This window comes from Lepidochelys kempii, chromosome 26, assembly GCF_965140285.1.
Source record: "Lepidochelys kempii isolate rLepKem1 chromosome 26, rLepKem1.hap1, whole genome shotgun sequence".
In the NCBI taxonomy this organism is placed as follows: domain Eukaryota; kingdom Metazoa; phylum Chordata; order Testudines; family Cheloniidae; genus Lepidochelys; species Lepidochelys kempii.
Window position 1 is genome coordinate 10,446,504 of NC_136405.1, and position 23,300 is coordinate 10,469,803.

The 23,300-nt window shown below is 41.1% G+C and overlaps 1 protein-coding gene across 3 annotated transcripts in view; it reads right to left on the reverse strand.

The window, feature by feature from the left end:
• Nucleotides 1–23,300, reverse strand: part of SLC23A2 (solute carrier family 23 member 2) — a 128,294-nt gene that overhangs the window by 29,893 nt on the left and 75,101 nt on the right. For 2 of the 3 annotated variants that reach the window (XM_078850674.1, XM_078850675.1), the window contains 3 exons: nt 22,203–22,301; nt 9,573–9,689; nt 6,520–6,677 (listed from right to left, as the gene is read on the reverse strand). In XM_078850674.1, the coding sequence (XP_078706800.1) occupies nt 6,520–6,677; nt 9,573–9,689; nt 22,203–22,301 (374 nt within the window). Of the gene's footprint in view, nt 1–6,519; nt 6,678–9,572; nt 9,690–16,177; nt 16,528–22,202; nt 22,302–23,300 lie in introns of those variants that run through there. The other variant, XM_073325291.2, reaches the window with a different exon arrangement.

Sequence of the window (23,300 nt, forward strand, 5' to 3'; positions counted from 1 at the left end):
GCACAACTCCCACAGCCGGAGGGCTTTCCGACAATAGGAAAGAGGAGCGGGCTCCACCCTGCTTGTTGATGTAAAACACAGCAGTGGTGCTGTCCGTCAGAACTGCTACACACTGACCTTTCAGTCAGACCTGGAAGGCTTGGCATGCTAGTCGCACCGCCCTTAGCTCCTTGATATTGACCTGGAGGGAGAGCTCACCCTGTAATCACAGGCCCTGTCCGTCGCTCGCCTGCAAGCACTCTGATGCAAGCACCCTTTCTTGTCCCAGCATATAAACAATGACTAAAACGCCAACAGTCTGATAGGAGAAAAGTCCACTCCCAAACTGGAGTTTCTCATGCTGCAGTGGGGCCGAGAAAGCAGCATGCCAGCCTGCAAAGAGTATTAAGTTGGGTAAATCAGCAGACTCCATAGTATATGGTTTTACTACCCACCATAAAAAGGCACAAGAATTCTGCTACATAGTTAAGCAATGAATGCTCCAAAGAGCTTCTGGCTGAATTCCCCTCAGTCCAATTGCTAGAATAAACTCCAATTCAGCTTGCAATAAAAGTAAAACTGGAAAGGATCTAAGACAAAGCGAACAGCTCGACTTTAGCAATGCTATTTCCTCAGTGGCTTTATCTCTGTGTTTCAGCCTGGACGAGTTTGGGAAAAAACGCATTAGGAGGTTTCTATTAGATTCCCTTTTCACGTCATATCCACGGAGATGGTGATTATCTTAATGGTGAGGAGTTATTCCAACTGAAAACTGACTTTTTTTTTTTAAGCATAGAATACAGAAGACACTGACTGTAAAGTTGTTTGATTAGTGCCCCTGCATTTTTCTTCTCTCTCCAGCCACTCTCCTTTCATCTAAGACCTAGGAAGTTGTGTTTATGGCTGCAGAATCAATAATACTCTTTTTGTTAATGTAGTGACTTCCCATACAAAGCTACATTTTTCAGTAGTTTAAAATTTGTTTGACTAGGGCAGTGGTTTTCAAACGTTTTGTATTGGTGACCCCTTTCACACAGCAAGCCTCTGACCCCAACGTAACCACCTTGTGACCCCAGTTTGAGAATCCCTGAACGAGGGGTTGCACGCTTTGTAGCTTGTGTAGGCTGAGCTCATTGCACCCACAAGGGGCTCCAGGCATCCTTCCCTTCTCCCTGTCCCCAGCTCCCTATGTGCCATTCTTCCCTCCCCCTCTATTGCAGGGACTCCCTGCAACCTCCCCCAATCTGCTCTCTGCCATGGGGTCTGTGCCCCCCCTATTCCTCCCACACCAGCAGCGTTGTGTGCACCACCTTCCTTTCCCACTTCCCCCACGTCATCCATTCCCCTCCATGACATTCTGGCCACTGATCCTTAGATCACACGGTGAAATTTTGAAATTGGTCAGGTGCAGCATTCAACAGCGATTGTGATGCACGCATAAGGCCCCCCCGAGCTTTGCTAAAAAATTCACTCTGAGTTGAACACTGTTTCTGAACTACTTTTTTCAGCCCAGTCACAATGGACTTTTTGCCAAGGCTAAATTGGCTGGTCTTTTATGAGGACATGATCCAGGGACTCCAGTGGTTATTGCATTTCCTTCTTCTCAAGAGAAGACAAATTCACTCTTCTCAGATAAATACATAGTAATTTGTCAGCAATATACAATGAAGTGGCGATACATGGAAACACCAGTCAACAAAAATCAGAAGAAAAAACAAAAAGGTGAGATGGTACGCGGTTAAGTAACAATTAAATCTCTTAGCGGAATTCTACCACAATCTTGATAAACTGAAACTATGCCCTAAAAGTACACTATTGTGAAACAGTAATACATCACATGCCTAAGATCACACAAATGTACAAAGTGGATACATTACCCAAGCCCATATAAACACATGGTCAGGATGCAATTTCAAGGGCAAGTGTGCATGGTAACACCCATTGTTTCATGTTCTCTATGTATATAAACCTCCCCACTGTATTTTCCACCGAATGCATCCGATGAAGTGAGCTGCAGCTCACGAAAGCTTATGTTCTAATAAATTGGTTAGTCTCTAAGGTGCCACAAGTCCTCCTTTTCTTTTTCAGGGCAACTCTGAATTTCCTAATGGTTGAGGTTTTGACCCTCGCACTATTGAAGACAGCTTCTGGGTAATTAAAAGGTTGTTTTTGAAACATCCTAGCTAACACAAATACATTGCATATGTGTAACAATGCTTAGATAGTACAGACACGCAATTCACCAAACCTACAATATAGCTCAAGGTACCTATTTATCTCTCAGATCATAATAGTTCCTTTGTATTAATCCAAAAGGCTGGCAAAGAGCTATGCTTTGGTAAATAGCCTGAATTCCTAAAATTAGTATGGATAGCAGACGAACTACAATGGCTCCAGGTAACTGGCTACATCCATCTCTAAGGGCTTTTAACTAGTGAAAATTGACCTTTCTGAAACCGTAATGGCTTTATTTGTTTAAACATTTCTCAGTTCACAGGCTTGCCAATAAACCTTGTAAGAATCTCATTTCAAGTGTAGTTCATGTCTGCAGGTCCCAAGCAAATATAAAACAGTATCACATGCTAACAGTTACAAAATGTTCAGCCGCTAATTCTCCAAAAACAAAGTTAGTGGAATAGGCCTGAGAGATGATGGAGTAAGTCTTCAGTGGTCTAAAAAAATGAAGATGACTTTTTCATCTAAAAAAAGACTTATACTGACCATATCTTCCGATTTCCGTGACTATCCCTTGACCCTATACGTGAAGGCCAGTATAAGATGCAAGATAAGGAGGTAAAAAGTAATGTGTTAAAGGTAAAAGCATTTGAAGCAAGCAGCAACATAATCAGATATAGCTGCTCAATTTAAATGTGATTATCTTGAAGACAATGAGGGGCCTGGCCCATTCTTCTCTGCTACCCTCTTCCCCCCCTTCCCCCTTTTATAAATGTTTAGCTAAAATCTAGGAATAAGTGTGTTTGAGCTAACTCTCTTTGTCCTCATTTGAAGTTAACAGGAAGGAACAAACCGAATAGGGAAGAAAACTGTCTCATACGTGACAGGTTTCAGAGTAACAGCCGTGTTAGTCTGTATTCGCAAAAAGAAAACGAGGACTTGTGGCACCTTAGAGACTAACCAATTTATTTGAGCATAAGCTTTCGTGAGCTACAGCTCACTTTATCGGATGCAACCGATGAAATGAGCTGTAGCTCACGAAAGCTTATGCTCAAATAAATTGGTTAGTCTCTAAGGTGCCACAAGTACTCGTTTTCTTTTTGCGAATACATGTGAGGGACAGAGCATTTTGTCTCAAGGAAAACATGGTCTTAGGAAAAAGCAAATTCTGTTTTCTCCTTTCTGACAATTTCACCTAGACAAAATATCCCTTCCTATTTCTGAAGTAAGCATTTGATGAAAGAAATATCAAAGCAGCTTTACAATTCTTAGAAAAGCTGAGGGTAAGAAAAGGACAAAGAACCTTTTCTGAAGAGGTAGAAGGAAGGTGAGATGGCAGATCAGCTGAGTTCTTTCTCCAGGCTATTGAAAACAAAACAAACACAAGGACTTTGACTCAGGACGCCTGAATTGCCTGAAGAGGTTTTGGATTTTTTCCCTTTGGCTGACCTGCATTAACAGTCCTAAATTACTTGTTTAACGGGTTTGCCCTTTTCTCCCTACTGAGTGATCTCCTCCACCCAAATAGTCTGTTTCTTGAGTAAGTGTTTTTAATTTAAACTACATTGTCCATTTTTCACTGAAAGTCTAAGACTTCGTCTTATATCATTTTTATGATAAATTAAGTGACACTTGAACAATAGTGCTTGGACATGCTAATACAATGAGTATCTTTCTTCTGGTCTTATTTTTCTTTCTTGATTCTATTCAAGATGCAGAAACAACCTTGTGGGTTTTATCCATCCCTTGACTCAAATAATGCATGAACAAGGGTTTAAGTAAATGTTTAGTTAAACTCTCTCCGCAGTATTCCAAGTACAGTGATAAGTGCTTTTTTATTTTTATTTTAACTTCACTGTTGTTAGAACGTACTCAGTTTTGGCAATAACGTATTATTTTAAAAATCTGGCAGTATTTGGACTAGTCTCAGATATGTCACCGTATTAGAATAGCACTTCCAGAAACAGTGGCGTAAAAGATACAGGAACCCCCAAGCAAACACTTATGTTCCTTGACAGCTTGTGGTAAAGTGATACCGGCACCTCTGTGCAGTTAAGAAAGACGACCTTTATTTCCCACCCATTCCCACAGAAGGAATTTACAAGGGAACATATGCAAAGGGTATGTTATTGGCAGAGACAGTAAGGTCAGGGATAAGAAGTTGCCCTTCCTTTTTCTTAAGGTCTATTATATGATCTACCTTAATTATGTAAAAGTGATTCCGAAGTGCAAGGGTTTCGACAGAACAGAGAGACTCTTCTAGATGAGCATTTTATCCTCAGCTGTAAGCATGATTAACTACACAGGTCACTTGCTTTCACTGATATACACCTGCAACCTGAAGCATCAGAGTCGTACATTAGCTTCTTCAAGTATATGGCTCCAGAGATCCTAGTATTTCAACATACTTTGACAATCACCTTGCGGAAACTGTCACAGCACAATATGACAGAAGGAACAGTAGATGTTACTGTGTCCATACACCAAAACTTCAACTGGTTACCTTTTGGAAGTTAGTATGAGGACAGTATTCTAAGCAGTCACTCTTTAAAGTAGGCTAAATCATTTTTTTCCCAGTGTTCAATCACCTTGTTTCTCCTCACTATTTCCCCGCTCCTCTACTCTTTTTATTCTGCTCATGCCTTCTTTCATTCAAAACAGCTTCCCAGTTATCCAAAATGTAGTGCTGGTCTACATCAGAAAATTAGATCAACCCAGCTATATTGCTCAAGGGTGCAAAAAATCCACATCTCTGAGTGACGTAGCAAAATAACTTAACCCTCAGGCAAGTTTATTACAGTGCTACATTGATGGAATAATTCTCCCATTGATCTCGCTGTGACGTTGCACTCAATATGATTTTATCAAAGTATGCTAATGAGTGAATATCATGTAACTGGAATATGCTTCATGCAAAAGGTCTCTTGTAAGGTATCATTACAAAGCTTATAACCTAGTGAGTGTGGTCATCCTATTTGTATAAATGTATCCCTCTTGTATCAGAAACTAGAAATATGAAATATAGCTTTGTAGTTATGCAAAATGTGGGCCATTAATGGTAGTTTGGAATCTTAATGGCGCCCATCAACCAGGACAATTAATTGTGGATAGCTCTGTTCGCTTCCAGGCCTTCCTGTGAGTCAGACTGGGAGGAATGAGGGCTTGGAGTTTTACAGTGACATGTGATCATGTCACCTGAACTGAAATCCATCTTTAACCTGGTGCTTTTCCATTGAGAACTAGGAGTGGGAACCCAGAGAGAGACAAAGGATTCCCACGTGGTACAAAAGATATATAAGGGAGTGGAACAAAACAAAGGGGGCAGCAATCATGAGAAATCCCCTAGCTACCACCTGAGCTGGAACAAGGGCTTTGTACCAGGAGAAAGGATTGTGCCCAGACTAGGAAGGCGTCCAGTCTGTGACAGAAGCTTTTTGAAACATCTGACGGTGAGATTTTATCTGTACTCAGTTTTCGTACTGTACTAGACTTAGACTTGCGTGTTTTATTTTATTTTGCTTGGTAATTCACTTTGTTCTGTCTGTTATTACTTGGAACCACTTAAATCCTACTTTTTGTATTTAATAATTACTAAGTAAAAAGTGATTCTAACTCAGAGTACGTATTAATGCCTGGGGGGACAAACAGCTGTGCCTCTCTCTCTCTCAGTGTTATAGAGGGCGAACAATTTTATGCGTTTACCTTGTAAAAGCTTTACACAGGGTAAAACGGATTTATTTGGGGTTTGGACCCCATTGGGAGCTGGGCATCAGTGTTAGAGACAGGAACGCTTCTTAAGCTGTTTTCAGGTAAGCCTGCAGCTGTTGGGGGACGTGGTTCAGACCTGGGTCTGGGTTTGTAGCAAGCCAGCGTGTCTAACTCAAACAAGCAAGGTTCTGAAGTCCCAAGCTTCAGGGGTAGTCTCAGCACATCAGTTGGCAGTCCCAAGGGGGTTTCTGTGATCCAACCCATCACACTAGCTATGGCCTCTTGGGGAGGTGGATTTACTACAGCGACAGGAGAACCCCTCCAGTCACACTAATACGTGAGTACAGTAAGCGTACACTGAAGAGCTACAGTGGTGTAGCTGCAGCTATGCCGCTGTAATGTTTTAAGCGTAGAGACAGCCTTATTTTTACACTTCGTATCCATTTTATGTGCATTAAACCTTCCAAAATTAGGAAGGGACAACCCTATTGCCGAGCAAGCTTGAGTTTGAACTGTTATTCTGTATTTCACATTCATCCTTCTGAAATATCCTATGCACTTCTTGGATCACACAAGGTATCCTGTACAATTAAAGAGATGTGTACCCCACCATCAGCATCTCAACAATAAAGAATGACGTAGGAGTTTGGATCTCACCTGCATCCAAAAGTGGTTTGTAACAAAGTAGTGATTCCCACACAGAAGAAAATGGTCCCAATCAGTTGGCTGGTTGCCCACTGGTCAAATCCAACACACATGGCGTCAGCTAGCAAAAAAGGTACAGCTATAGTTCCACTAAAACATGTCAGGTAGTGCTGCGAACACAAACAATGAACAGCGTGTTAACACTGCTAATCACACATACGAGAAGCCCCAAGATGCACTATTTTTCCTCTGCACTCAGTTTATTTATTGTTTTAAATTAACCACCAACTCTCATTGCTTTCTCAATTCCGATTCCAAATATTTTAATTCCTAGTGTTTTTTACTTTCCATGTTTAGCTACTTTTAGCCAACTACTAATGACTTCTACTTATAGATGATAAATTAGGCTATTTACAAAGCTCAGTGGTTCCTGTTCTTATTCTTGATGAGTAGGTATCTAGGTAACCAGGCTGAAGCAGCTTCCAACTTACAGAAGCAGAAAAACAGCTCCCTCCATTTTGAAACCACACAAAATCACAGGGTTTGAAGGGACCACAAGCGTCATCTAGTCTAAACCCCTGCCAAGATGCAGGATTTGTTGTGTCTACACCATCCAAGACGGATGGCTATCCAGCCTTCTTTCGAAAGCCTCTAGTGAAGAAGTTTCCACAATCTCCGGAGGCAGTCTGTTCCATTGTCCTACAATTCTTACAGTTAGGAAGTTTTTCCTGTGACTTAATCTAAATCTGCTATCCTATAGTTTGAACCCGTTGCCTCTTCTCCTGAACTCTGTGGCAAAACAGAACAATTCTTCTCTTTTTTTATGGCAGCCTTTTAAGCAGACATGCCAAACCTGCAGAAAAAAAAAGCAGAAATCGGGCTTGTTTTGGGCTTAATTGGCTTGTGAGTTGCTTTTTGGCTAGTTTTTGGTTTGTAGCTTTTTGCTTGTTTGGCTTGTAGCAGCTTGTTGCTTCTTTTTTTTTTTTATCAGCTCCCGGCAAGTCGGGGCAAGGAGGGAGAGAGTCAGGGGTGCACAGCAGGTCCACCAAAGTCCCACACTGCACGCCGGGGGATCTTGTCAGATAGAGTGTTGGGATTCTTAGGGATTGGCTGGTTTGGGCCTTGTTTTGAAATGGGATTAGCTTGATTTTTGGCTTATTATGGAAGTCGGGGTGCGTATTTACCATGTGAAAGTTGGCAGCTGTGCTTTTGAGTATTTGAAAACCGCTATCTCCCCCCTCCCCCGCAGCTGTGTGTTATCTGCAAATCTGATCATTATGCTCTTTATTCCTACATCCAGGTCATTAATAAAGATGTTCAACATCACTAGACCCAGAACAGATCCCTGTGCAACCCCACTTCAGACCTCCCTCTAATCCCCCATCATTCCATTAATAGTTACTCTTAGTTTGCTGTTCTTTAACCAATTGTATATCCACTGAACGGTCGTTCTGCTGAGCCAGCATTTCTCCAGCAGACTTATCAGAATGTCCTGTGGGACTGTGTCAAAAGCCTTGCTGAAGTCCAGGTATATTATGTCCACCACATTTCTCCTGTCTACCAAATTAATTCATATGAGGATCACATGACGGACTGTCTGATTAGACATGAATTTAAATAGTACTTCAGTATGAAAACTATATAGGAGATAAATTCTGGAATGTTAGAGATGAGCCAATCATGGATTTATTCTGCTCCAATCCAAGTAGATTTAAAAAAAATATATTAAAAAGCTGTATGTTCAACTACATAAGAAAAAGAAAATTCCCGCAGTGCTGGCTGATGAATCAATGCAGGCAGAAAAATAAGCCACTTTGGATTTCTGAGTTGTCGTTTATTTGAGGATCTCCAAGTATTTTTACAAATACTAATGAAGTCTCAACACTCCTTTGGGGTAATTTTATTCCCCCTTTCAGAGAGGGGGAGAGAGATGAACGGACTTGCCCACATTCACAGCGAAACAGCGACTAGAATCCAGCTGTCTTGGCTGTCTGTTAAGTTCTACTATGGCCACATCTACGCGACAGACTTCTGCTGGCATTGGTCAAGGATGCAGAGTGAGATGCATGACCAACAAAGCTGTCCTGGCAGAAGTCTGTAGTTTAGACAGAGCTATATCAGCAAAACTGTGCTTTTACCACTCGAGGTTGTTTCGTTGACCAATTATTATACCAGTACAAAGCACAGCCTTGCCGGTCTAGTTGTGCCCACACTCGAAGCACTTTGCCGGTACAGTACACTGATATTCCTATTCCAGAAAAGCACTCCTAGAGTAGACATAGTCTAACTCTCTAACTAACAGAAAGTACAAATGCCTGAAATGTACAGGAAACTCAGCAGGCAGGGGGTGGTGTTTTTTTTTCATAATTAACCAGCTTTCCAGACAGTGGATGCTGCCAAATTGGTGCTAGTCATTCCCAGAACTAACTCTCCTAAAAGCAGAACCTCCGAGAAAGATCTGAACATTAACACAGCATCTCTCTCATCTTCCATCCCCCTGTATTATCCCCACATGAATTCATGAGTGACAAGTTGTTACCGAATTTTAATTTTTAGTTGAATTAAGGAACACTTTGTTAGGCAGCAGCCCAAATGGTTATTTGTGACGCAAGTCTCCAGTAATTCCTGAAATGCAACAGCTAGCAAGCAACATTATAGCTCATTGTCCATGGGTGAATTCTAGTGAGGTGGTGGTGAAGGGAAGGAGACATTTTGCAGGAAGGCTATCTTGCCACAATAAAAATTAGTACAGATATGAAAGTAGGGAAGCATAACAAATAGATAAGACTTTTATAAGCTTCCAGCTGTTTTATAATTCCCCAGTAGTACTTTCCATCCGTTCTGCTTCATTCACAATACACATAACTCTGTTGCCAGAGTGGGCTTCCAGCCTTCCAAACCACTTCAGTAAGTAATCAAATGGACTCAAAGCAGAAGGCAAGTCACTAACATTGCTGAATATCTGTATCACGTACCATTATGTACTACATAAGAAAATGTTCAGCATTTTTAAAGATTATAAACAAAAAATGGATTTCTTCAGAAATATGCGTCTTGAAATGTACCTGTAACCCCAAGAATATGCAGAGGTACCAGGGAGGAACATCCTCAATTGTGTAAATCATGTCAGCTCTCTGCGCATCTAAACTTCCACTGCTGTCCAGTGTCTCTGCCAGAGAACTCTGTTAAATTAAAAGAGGAAAAGCCAACAGCAGTTTAATGTTACGGAAGAATAACTGAATTTGGAATGTTAGACTTCTAAGGGACTCTTGAAGAGGACGGGGTTCTATTATTCCAAAGCAACATCGGTGCATATTAAAGCTTTAACTTTTGAAATGATCAACCGCTATCCTCAACTCTAACTACTGAGCATGCATAAAAAGATTCTCTTTCATAACCCATCCCCTGCTTATTCACACAAACAAAGCATAATCCTCCATTTGTGATATAACCACTTTGGCAGCAGATTATGCCAAACTAAACGGGGATTATCATGACTGATTGGTTTACACAAAGAAGGAGAATGAGAAAAAAGAGTTAAGGAGCAGAACATTCTACAATGGATATTTCAAAAGTAAAATGGCTATCCTTGCATAAGAGATCTAAACTGAGGGCAACAACGTTTCAACTATTGTGATTTCATTCTAAGATGGCCTCTTACTTATTTTTGTCATGCGCAATCATTTTTAGCAACATAGCAAACCCTATGGGGTTGCTGCTGCACACTGAAGCATGTAGGAAAACATGTTGATGTGGCTACATGAGGTAAATCCAGAGCATCTTTAATACAGACCAACTGAGTTACTCTGGATTTACCAAGTGTAAACGAGATCTGAATTTGGCCTATACACATTAATACATCCTAATTAGGAGAGAGCATGCAGATAACTGGAAAGGCAGCTACATGTAGGGTAGTACCTTCCAGCCTCCTGAGATAGTCTGCAATAATTTCAGAATCATTATCCTATTTTCTACAGCAAAATATTTTAAATACAATTTTAATGGCTTCATTTCAAAACTGGGGAATTAAAACTCTGAGATCAAAATACCTACATGTCTTGTAGTGCCAAGAACATTTGAGCAGGAGGGAGGATTTGATTTTATCATTTTAAACCCTGAATCATAACTTATGTAACTACTGTTCTGGCCTAATCCACACTGAACAAATTCACATGAAGAAGCCTTACCGCAAAACTGATAACTTTACCAGACTCCCCTTCCCTTTATTGAGATAAATCCAAGTAGAATTCCTACATGACCCAAATTTAGTTTATTGTCCAAAGCGTCACGGAAATCAACTGACCCATGACATTTCCTTTTCACACAGCACTGATTTTGTTAGCAAAACAAATACAACTGCCTGGGCTACACATCCATACTCAGATAAGTTACATAGGGGGCTGAGGAAGAATGAGGACATTGAGATTTTTCTGTGCAGAGTACAGCGATATTCGTATCCTAGAAGCTTACTCAAAACGTTAAATTCCGTGTTTTGTTGAAGGAATGGTTGAAATGGGAGGGATAGCTCCTAAATGATCACTGTGGGGAAGCTGTTCAGCGTGGCTCCCGTCTGCCAGACCAGCAGCAGCACTAAGGGTATGCTTTAACCAAAGGATAGCTAAAAACAGAGTGGAGAAAAGGCAATTTATTTTTATGAGAGGTAAATTAGGTGAGGTTAACCATGGGGAGGAGGTACATAGCACTGACCTCACCTAGCCACTCTCATGGTAGACAGTAAGTGCCTCTGTCTTCACTCAGGATTATACAGCAAGATAACTACAGCACGTTTTGCTTTGCGTCAGTGAAGACAAAGCTGAGTGAAGAGCATCAGTAGGGAAAGGAAAGCTGGCCCTGGGAGGGTGGAAGAGAGGGAGATGCAGAGGTTAGTGAAAATGTGGGGAGACCCGATGGCACCTTTATGTGACATGGGGACTTTTCCTCTTCATTAGGTTACGCAGCCGGACAACCAGAAGAGCCCAGTCTAAAGAGGGCTAAGGACAAATTGAGATTGACAGTCTTTCGGAAAAGAAGAGCCCTCTCCTGGGAATTTAAGTATACTTCAAGAGAAATTTCTGTGATGGTTTCAGTCTCGTTGCAATAAAGTTCTGTTCAACTTCTTAAGAGTGTTTCTGTGCCTGTATACATTTCTCTTCATCCTTCCTTTTGCTCGGAGATTAGCATACGTACTTGCTGAGGATTGTTTATCAAAGGGGATTTTGTATTTTAATTAATTTTTTGCCTAAGTCATCAACATACTGACTAAAAAGGGTCAAGAGGGAAACACCGCCACCCTGTTAAATACAAGCTAAGCCGAATACCAACAGAGACAAACTGTTTCCTTGTGAACAATGCCAGAGTTGTTTTGGTGAAGCCATCCATCTAGGAGCACAAATTAAACAGGATGGACAGTTGCCCTACACTCCTGAAGGCGAAATTCTCACTTGCCCCATTATCCAACAGAACACCTCAACACGCCAAAGTCCTGGGTAACTTTCCAAGGTCAAGTCCTTCCAAAGACTGAGTGGCCTGACCTTGACAAGTTGCCTATGACACAGTGGGCTCGAGTGACATTTTGGCCTTCACACATGTTCAGAATGCCTCAACATTGGGTACCAGATTTCATGCAAACTCCAGGCCATAATTTGGGAATGCCGATGTGCCTTCATTGGTCCTTGCCCCCCGTTGGCCTCTTCTCTTGGTCTGCAGCTATGCTGAAGAGCTTCCAATAACTGTCCACAGCTGCATTAGCACCTTACTACCCTGAAACACTCCCCCCTGTTCTTCACAGGACTGGTGATATTGCACCAGTTCTACAGTGACGGCGGGAAATTTTCAAAGAAAGCTTCGTGTAGTCACAGCCTGGAGATAAAAGCGTTATTTATTGGCCCACTGTCCTACCTGGCCATTCCCCACCCAGACACAAGTTTACAACCCACCCATCTGCGACGAAAGAGATTAAAAACCTGAAAATACATTTAGAAATCGAAAAAATTCAAACACACATCCAGCAACTCTGAGCCCAGCAGTCTGTCAGCTACATACCAACCACACTCTGGCTTCCACCATCCTCAGATACTATACTTGCAGGATAACCCCACCACACTCCTGTACTCCAGGTCTGTATTTTTCCAAAATATTGTGTTCTGCACTGTCCAGCCCTTTGGGTGTGACCTGTATGCAAGAAGGCTGTTTGTGAGCAGCCCAGTTTGGGGGCTTCATCATCAAAACATTGTGAGGCACCCAAAGTTGCAAGGCAAGCGGTGACAACCCCTCACTGGTCTGGATTGCACCCTGGAACGTGTCATGAGTCATTTGATGGGAGTAAGTGTGACACCAAATTTGTGGATTTGCGTGATGGAATAGATTGGAAAACAAGCAGATTACTGAACGGTTTTTTAGTGGGGCGAGGGAAGTGGGACCGATATAGAAATGTATATTTTGAGAGAGAGAGAGAGAGAAACCACACAGAGTAAGGAAACAAAGCAAAAGGAAAGAAAGGCACCAAAAATAAATTGACAGACTTACACTGTGACCTAATAAAAGGGAAAAAAATAAAGAAGCGGAGAGAAGCCAGAAGACAAAAATGCAAGAGACATAATGCAAGAGACATTTTTTAAAGTGTTATATGATGAGCTAACTGACAACACTTTACAATTAAATCAATTGTGCAATAAGCAGTGCACACGTGTTTATTTTTCTAAATTGGAGCCATAGGGCAGTGCAGCTATTTTCATTCTGGCTAGCAGGTCTAATATTGGGACTAACAGGTGTCAGATAATTTAGCATTCATAGTCTACAGACGGATACGTGTTAGCGTGCATATTTACTCGCCACAGATTATACAAATTTTAGTCGTCTTCACTTTGAACTTTTTGGTTTAAGCCTTGTGTGGTCTTTGATGAGTGATATTTTATGAGGAAGAGAACAAAAAAAGGAACATAATTGATACCGATACTGTTAGGGGTGACTGATAAACCGAAGAGAGATGTTTACATAAAGGAAATTACAGTGTCAACCATTATCTCCCACACTAGATGGCTAATGGATAAAGCCCTCTCCTTTCACCTCTAACAAGTTCCTAAATCAAGCAGGTTTAGCTGATAAAGTTCACTATCTATATAGGGAAAATTATATTGTGCACTATTTACAATCCTGTTCACGTACAGCTTAAAAAAAGAGACACAGAAAAAGAAGTACCCAGAACTGAGTCGAAGCAATGAATGGATGTTTTCCTTCCATGTAATGTAATCTGAGTTACACTGGCATGTAGATGGCTAAATTGTCCTAGAACTGGATGAGGAGTTAAGGAGTTAACAAGAAATCAGTGGAGAACAGATAGAAATACCATTTAGGCCAAAAAATTAGTCAGCTAATGCATGCTTTCAAATCTGAAGACCAACCTACTATGGTGGTTTTACCATAATAAATTTTGCATATTAAGGTGTCTTTGCTTTGATGTGACCCAATCCCCATGGTGCAATATTAGCATCAGATAAAATTTACAAGTCACCAGTTGCCAAAAAGTTCATCTTTGCAGTACCGTAATGAAAACTGGAGTTTTGCCAGCTAAAATATTATATGACAAAGGTGGCATTAGAAACAGAAATAATCATTTTTTATGCCTCTCTGAGTAAGCTTAGTGTTCGCAGCTAGACTCTAGGATAAAAGGTTTTCTGCATCTAGACAATTCGATACATTGTTGACTTTGTTTCAGGTATTTATCTAACGTTCTTGTTAAATACAATATAATCCAAAATTACGCTGGTATATTATTAGCCTTCCAAAGTTATGGCTAAAAACCTCTTAGATTTTCTAAAGACTTTGAGATAGTTAAGGAACTAACTAAATATTAATAAAGAAAAGAATCTACGCAGCTCTTCTCAAAATCTCATTTATGTCCCTCTGGTTTAACAAACACCTTTCCATGAAGTGTGTGATTTTAGATCATTTCAAAGCAAAACACATTGACAATGAATTAACACACTGATGCCTGTTTTAACATTGCCTATTTTTAGTCTAAATTTTAAAGATGAATAGCAGAACTGGATTCTAAAGGTCGCTATAAAAACCTAATATAAATATATAATTATAACTAAAGCTACCTTCAAGTCAGATATTTTTAACAGTCATTTTTAAAAGTTTTGGTAATTTGGTCACCAGAACAATAACTTTTCCATATATTCCAGATGCATGGGATATTCCATATTATGTTTTGTTTTTTTACATACAAGAAGTGTTTTTTTACCCACCAAAGCTTATGCCCAAATAAATCTGTTCCTCTAAGGTGCCACCAGACTCCTTTTTGTTTTTGTGGCTACTCCTCTGATACTATTCCATACAGTTTCACTTGAAACATTTCAGGCTACAGAGTCTAGATTACAAAAGGGAAGGTTATAAGAACATAAGAAAGGCCATAATGGGTCAGACCAATAGTCCAATGAGGCCAATATCCAGTACCAGATGCTTCAGAGATAATGATCAGAACATGGCAATTATCGAGCAATCTATCCCCCATCATCCAGTCCCCGCGTCTCACAGTCAAAGGTCTAATGGCATTTGGGGTTCAAACCCCAAATAAGGTTTTCCTTAAAGAAGCTCTCCAGTCCTTGGTGTATTAACACTCATCACAAAGATGTCACTTATATGGCTTAACACCAACAGTACTAGGGGAAATACAGTAATCAAGATTCTTTAGTTTCACAAAAATCTGTGAAAGTCAACGTTTGTTTCAATATAGAAAGCCCACTTGTTTAACAGGTATACAACATGACTGAAGAGTAATCCCATAATGACTACTGACACTTATAGTTCTATCTACCAGCATGAGTAAGGCTGATGGAATAGATTAAAGCCCTCCCCTACTCCACCCTCTAGGATTAAGAGATCCTTAATTCTTTCAGATAGCCCCGCAGCCAGGTTTAAGGAGAGATTTTCAAAGGCACAAACGACAGTTATGCACCCAACTCTCACTGAAAGTCACAGGGACTTGGGTTCCTAATTCCCCTTTGTGCCTTTGAAAATCTCCCCCATAAACAGTGAACCAGTTTCAAGGGATGAGACACGACAGCCTACAGACAGCTTTGTGTCGTCCTTCTCATTAAAGAAGGGAAAGGGACATAGCTCATGTTTGCCACCACCTAATCTATTATGTTTTTACTGTAATAGAGCAAGCAGCTTCCTGTGCTATCCGATTCAAGGCTTTTTATGAAATATTTTCCACCAGTCAAAGAACAAATATTTCATCCCTATTAGAAATACAGATTTCTCAAAAGGAAAATCGGACGATAAAGATGACAGATTAGAAAATCTGCAAAGACTGCAAATAAGTAAAATGTGCACAAAGACTTGGACGAAAGCAGTGCATGGAGTGCCACAGAACCGTCTCTTTGAAGCCGACTTCAAAATTCATAGGCCCAATCCAGAGAGGGGCTGAAATCAAAAGGAGTTGCAACAGCAAAGCAACTCTTATAAAGGTCAAGTGTGAGGGGGGGAAAAAAACCCCCACAATTTACTTCTTGCATCACAAAGGTGCTGTGTCTAGTAGTGGCTATTTTGTCAGATTTTTTAAAAAGTTGATTAAAAAGAGCCCCACCTTGAACCAGGCCCCAAATTCTACATGATTTTAGCAATACCATAGTGGCAAGCTAACAGAGCAATTAGCAGAGCTTACCTAGCCCCGAGTTTAACGTAACCATCAGCAATGAAACAAAATTGCATTGTAAAAGGTAAAGAGCTAATTCTGATGGAGGAAGAAACAAGACACTTTCCGTTTCTTTCCATTTACGCCTCCTTCTGTGAGCTCAGTGACCAGGTCCAGCAGAAGGGCCTCTCTCTTCAGCAGATCCACCTAAGTCTGCATGTTTCATGCTGTCCCATGGATCATGTCTCAGGGATTTTTCCAGATTATGCCTTTTGGCTTTCATGGGGCTGATGAGGCCAGGTGTGTCCAGGATGGTCAGCTGACTGTCTTCTTCTGTGATGACCCCATGGGCATTGCATCGTGTGGTGTGCACCTTCTTACTGGAAGGCAGAAATGATGAACACTTATCAGTTCACATCTGCCTGTTTTTGAAAGGTTTCGGGCATGACATGGACAGGCATATGCCATGTATTTGACATAGCATGAGAACACATTATATATAAAAGCAGTTTAACGCAACAGATGTAACCCCAACTCTCAACACACACTGATAACCCAGAACGGATGCATGTAAGTGACACTAGACTACTCCAAAGGCATCACCTCTTCTTGCTCGGACTGGTCCATTCTTGCGAACCAGCAGGTATGTCAGAGGATCTGTCTACACGGCAAAAAAAGATGTGCCTTTCTAATCTAATCAGATTAATTTGACTTAAATCCCCCCTCAATACCCGCATAGGTATAGTTTATCACCTTTAAGATTCTTTGAGATGGCCGTGTTGCGCTTGTGCTGACAATCTTAAAGGCATTAAACTATGCTTATGTGAGCACTGAGGGGTTTTCAGTTGAGTTACCTACAGCTTCCTCATGATGAGAAAGCATCACCCATTTCAATTAAAGGTGGGATATTAACCAGCTTTGGGGTATGCTTACACTGTAAAGACTAGAGCAACCCAGCTGCACCACTTCTGTGGCATAGGTAATCCCCTTCCATGGGAGACAGTTGCTAGGTTGACAGAAGAATTCTTCCATCAATGTAGCACTGTCTACACCAAGGATAAGGTTCTTATAGCTACATCTCTCAGGGGGTGGATTTTTCACACGCTTGAGAGATGTAACTTGGCCCTTAGTTAAACTGGAACCAAAAGCCATGTGTGGCCACTGTGAATTGGATAAACCAAGTTGATTTCAATTTCATTTAAGTTGATTAGAAAGGTGTTAAAGCTAACCAAAATAAACTATTCTTAATCAGAAGTGCATCCACATGGGTTTCCACTGTTTTAACTTAAATTAGTTTAACATTTAAGTTAAACTGGGGCAACGTTCTTGTTTAGATAAGGCCTAACTCAACAGAGATAACTCAGCTTAAACACTTGTTTTTGCCCATGCAGACCGATATACAAGAATCTTACTGCCTACACACCAGAAAAGCTAAGATTCTTTTACATTCTTGCATATTCTGCCTGTTTGCATCATTGCCCTGCCTTATTAGCTCTTTCTCTATCTGTGTTCTCTTGCAACGTCGATACGACCTAGATAGAGCTACTATAAGGTGGGTGCATAACTGGTTTGAAAATCACTCCCAGAGAGTAGTTATCAGTGGTTCACACTCAAGCTGGAAGGGCATAACGAGCGGGGTCCCGCAGGGATTGGTTCTGGGTCCGGTTCTGTTCAATATCTTCATCAAGGATTTAGATAATGTCAGAGAGAGTACACTTATAAAGTTTGCGGACGATACCAAGCTGGGAGGGGTTGCAAGTGCTTTGGAGGATAGGATTAAAATGCGAAATGATCTGCACAAACTGGAGAAATGGTCTGAAGTCAATAGGATGAAATTCAATAAGGACAAATGCAAAGTAGTCCACTTAGGAAGGAACAATCAGTTGCACACATACAAAATGGGAAATGACTGCCTTGGAAGGAGTACTGCGGAAAGAGACTGGGAGTTAGTGTGGATCACAAGCTAAATATGAGTCAACAGTGTAATGCTAGGTTTCAGAGTAACAGCCGTGTTAGTCTGTCTTCGCAAAAAGAAAAGGAGTACTTGTGGCACCTTAGAGACTAACCAATTTATTTGAGCATGAGCTTTCGTGAGCTACAGCTCACTTCATCGGATGCATACCGTGGAAACTGCAGAAGACATTATATACACACAGAGACCATGAAACAATACCTCCTCCCACCCGACTGTCCTGCTGGTAATAGCTTATCTAAAGTGATCATCAAGTTGGGCCATTTCCAGCACAAATCCAGCACCCTCCGCCCCCCCCCCCCCCAACTCACTCTCCTGCTGGTAATAGCCCATCCAAAGTGACCACTCTTCATAATGTGTATGATAATCAAGGTGGGCCATTTCCTGCACAAATCCAGGTTCTCTCACTCCCTCACCCCCCTCCAAAAACCACACACACAAATTCACTCTCCTGCTGGTAATAGCTCATCCAAAGTGACCACTCTCCCTACAATGTGCATGATAATCAAGGTGGGCCATTTCCAGCACAAATCCAGGCTCTCTCACCTCCCCCCCGCCCCCCGGAAACACACACACACACACACACACACACACACACAAACTCACTCTCCTGCTGGCAATAGCTCATCCAAAGTGACCACTCTCCAAGTTTAACCAGAACGTCGGGGGGGGGGGGGGGGGAGGAAAAAACAAGGGGAAATAGGCTACCTTGCATAATGACTTAGCCACTCCCAGTCTCTATTTAAGCCTAAATTAATAGTATCCAATTTGCAAATGAATTCCAATTCAGCAGTTTCTCGCTGGAGTCTGGATTTGAAGTTTTTTTGTTGTAAGATAGCGACGCTGTTACAAAAAAAGCAAACATCATTCTGGGATGTATTAGCAGGAGTGTTGTAAGCAAGACACGAGAAGTAATTCTTCCGCTCTACTCCACGCTGATTAGGCCTCAACTGAAGTATTGTACCCAGTTCTGGGCGCCACGTTTCAGGAAAGATGTGGACAAATTGGAGCAAGTTCAGGGAAGAGCAACAAAAATGATTAAAGGTCTAGAACACATGACCTATGAGGGAAGATTGAAAAAATTGGATGTGTTTAGTCTGGAGAAGAGAAGACAGAGGGGACGTGTGACGCACTCTATATGATTTTATAAAAGTATAAGTGTGAATATAATGTAACTAAAATATGCTTCATGCAAAAGGTCTCTTGTAAGGTATCATTACAAAGCTTATAATCTAGTGACTGTGGTCATCCTATTTGTATAAATGTATCACTCTTGTATTTGAAACTAGAAATATGAAATATAACTCTAATGAGGGCCTACTGTAGTTATGTGAAGCGTGGGCCATTAATGGCGATTTGGAATCTTGATGGCTCCCATCAACCAAGACAATTGACTGTGGATGGCTCTGGTTGCAGGCAGGCCTTCCTGTGAGTCAGGCTGGGAGGAATGAAGGCTTCGGGGTCTCACAGGACATGTGATCATGTCACCTGAACTGGAATCCATCTTTAACCTGGTGCTTTTCCACTGAGAAGGAGGGGTGGGAACCCAGAGGGACAAAGGATTCCCACGTTATGGAAAAGATATATAAGTGGGTGGAACAGAACAAGGAGGGAGCCATCATGCGAAATCCCCTAGCTATCACCTGAGCTGGAACAAGAGCTGTACCAGGGGAACGAATTGTGCCCAGACTAGAAAGGCTTCCAGTCTGTGAAAGAAATTTACTGAAACATCTCTAAGGGTGAGATTTTATCTGTATTCAGCTTCTTACGGTATTAGCATAGATTTGCATGTTTTATTTTGTTTTGCTTGGTAATTCACTTCGTTCTGTCTGTTACTACTTGGAACCACTTAAATCCTACTTTCTGTATTTAATAAAATCACTTTTTACTTATTAATTAACCCAGAGTATGTATTAGTATTTGGGGGGGAGGGGAAAACAGCTGTGCATATCTCTCTATCAGTATTACAGAGGGCGAACAATTTATGAGTTTACCTTGTATCAGCTTTATACAGGGTAAAATGGATTTATTTAGGGTTTGGACCCCATTGGGAGTTGGGCATCTGAGTGTTAAAGACAGGCACACTTTCGTAAGCTGCTTTCAGTTAAGCCTACAGCTGTTAGGGGACATGGTTCAGACCTGGGTCTGGGTTTGCAGCAGGCTAGCGGGTCTGGCTCAAACCAGGCAGGGCACTGAAGTCCTAAGCTGACAAAGCAGGAAAGTAGGAGCAGAAGTAGTCCTGGCACATCAGGTGGCAGCTCCCAAGGGGGTTTCTGTGATCCATCCCATCACAACATGATCACAGTTTTCAAGTACATAAAAGGTTGTTACAAGGAGGAGGGAGAAAAGCTGTGGGAAAAACGGTTTTTCTTAACCTCTGAGAATAGGACAAGAAGCAATTGGCTTAAATTGCAGCAAAGGCGGTTTAGGCTGGACATCAGGAAAAACCTAACTGTCAGGGTGATTCAGCACTGGAGTAAATTGCCTTGGGAGGTTGTGGAATCTCCATCATTGGGGATTTTTAAGAGCAGGGTGGACAAACACCTGTCAGGGATGGTCTAGAATGATAATACTTCGTCCTGCCTTGAGTGCAGGCAACTGAATTAGATGACCGATCGAGGTCTCCTCCAGTTGTATGATTCTATGATAAATGCTACAAAATCAAAACCAAGCTGACTGGTTTAATTTTAGGCCCAATTGCCTTAAGACTTTCTTTGAATAGTTATTAAGCCACTAGCAATATCCAAGGAGAATACTTATGGGTTTATTAATGACATGAACTTTGTTCACAATGCTTTCAGTAAAGAACAAAAAAAAGGCCCTCATATTCAGAAGGATTAGAAACTTGAATATGTGAGAAACAAGACAAAAGGTCACAAATCACCAAAGTCTTAATGTTGGAACACCTGCTGGCAGGCTTTTTTTCTGCAATTCTCATTAATTCTGCCTTCTAAAAGGGAAGTGAGAAAGTTCTTGTTGAAAACTTCAATGTCAGAGTGATTGAATCAATATTTAGAAATTGTTATTATGGACACTAAGATTAAAACTACCCATCTGACCAAATTTATAGAGGGCTACTGGGTGGATCTAAATGCATTGGAATTGGCCGGGTTTTGTTTGCAGAAAGTTGGCTTTAGAGAGAGATCTAAAAGGAGATAGAAATCTATGTTGCTGCAGAGAACCACTTTGGGAAGGGACTAACCGTAGCAGTTCACTAGCCAAAATGAACATCAGAGAGGAGGAGCATATGGGACACAGAAACAGTCCCGAGGCTATGGTAGCAACCACAGAATAGTTATGAGTCTGCTGTGTAGACTAATGGTGGGAGGAGGACATCTTGCAATCTCCTGACACATAGGAACTCACTGAATTGGGATTGACAGAGGGGTTGAGCCCGTGGTCCTTTGTTCTTTCCTTTAAGGGCTTGTCTACACTGGCACTTTACAGCGCTGCAACTTTCTTGCTCAGGGGTGTGAAAAAACACATCCGAGTGCTGCAGATTTCAGCCTTGTAACATGTCAGTATCGACAGTGACCCAGGACTGGGGGCGTAGCTACGCCCCTCATGGAGGTGGCTTTTTCAGAGCACCGGGAGAGCTCTCCCCCAGCGCTCTGCCACAACCACACAATCCACATTAAAGCATCACTGCAGCAGCGCTTTAGCATTGCCAGCGTAGACTAGCCTTAAATGGATACATTTTAATCCTTCTAGACGTCTTCAACGGAAGCAATTTCGACAGAGTCTGGCAGCATATGGGGATGTGTAAAAGGCCGGATGGAGTTCAGAAAGGCAAAAAAGCAGCATATTAAGAATTAAAGAAATTATGCGCTTTAACCCCCTAACCTAATTGCTGTGTCGCTCCTTGAGCTCCATAATCACGGACCTGACCCTGCAGTCATAAGGAAGGCAAATACCCCAGTGAACCAAGAATTGGGGCTGTAAATCAGTGTATTTTGTGGAAGTACAGAAGGTAGACAGTGAACTGAAATTAATTAGAAAGAATGTCCAGGCCCTAGGATGAAGCAAGAGTAAGTTATTTTATATTAACATGAGTTTTACAAAACATTTAACAAAACGTTATACCTTTTCTGCTATGCCATTTTCTGTGGTATAGATTGCCATCAGCTCGGTGTCCTCTGTGTCCTGATCACCACTTGATGTCGCTCCACCACTTATGACAACCTACAAAAAATCCACATACAGTATTGTAACTTACGTAACTGTACAGCTTATGTGACCCTATTTGAGGTCAACTATCACTAACAAACTTTCTGAATAAAAAGTATGTCACAAGAAAATTTCTCACTGTAGCTCCTTAAGAATATATTCAAGTTGTTCTTGTGGCCATATTCCAGTTGTTCTCAACCAGGGGTACACAGAGGTCTTCCAGGGAGTACATCAACTCATCTAGATCGTTGCCTAGTTTTACAACAGGCTACATAAAAAAGCACTCGCAAACTCAATACAAACTAAAATTTCATACAGACCATGACTTGTTTATATTGCTCTATATATTATGCTCTGATTGATTTATTCAAATTGATTTATTTTAGAATTGTATGGTAAAAATGAGAAAGCAAACAATTTTTCAGTAATAGTGTGCCGTGACACTTTTGTAATTTTTATGTCTGATTTTGTAAGCAAGTAGTTTTTAAGTGAGGTGAAACTTGGGGGTACGCAAGACAAATCAGACTCCGAGTCCTGAAAGGGGTACAGTACCCTGGAAAGATTGAGAGCCACTGCCATAGTCTATAGCAGTTTATAAAGTAAAGGTCACATTTCCAGACATCTTGCTGAGAAGGTACTTTAAAACTATATATGTATCATCGATTAAACGCACCACAGTGTTCAAGTCTTTTCTTTACTAAACAAGAGAATGGTTTGCAATAATGAATCAACAACTGTATCTTTTGCTTATGTCTTTAATGGCACTTAGCTGAAAATGGGGAATTTCTGGCTTTAATCTTCACCTTGTTTCCCAAGTAAGGGAAGGGGAAGATTCTGTCAAGTTCTCAAATTCTTTCAGCATGAGCATAGTAATTCTCTGGAAATTAGATACACTTTCATTACTCAAGTATTTTAATACAACACCATGAAATCCATGTCATGAGTTTTTCTTAACTCCACACATCTTATTTGATTGCATATTTGACAGTGTCAAAGCAAATGCTAAGCATTTTT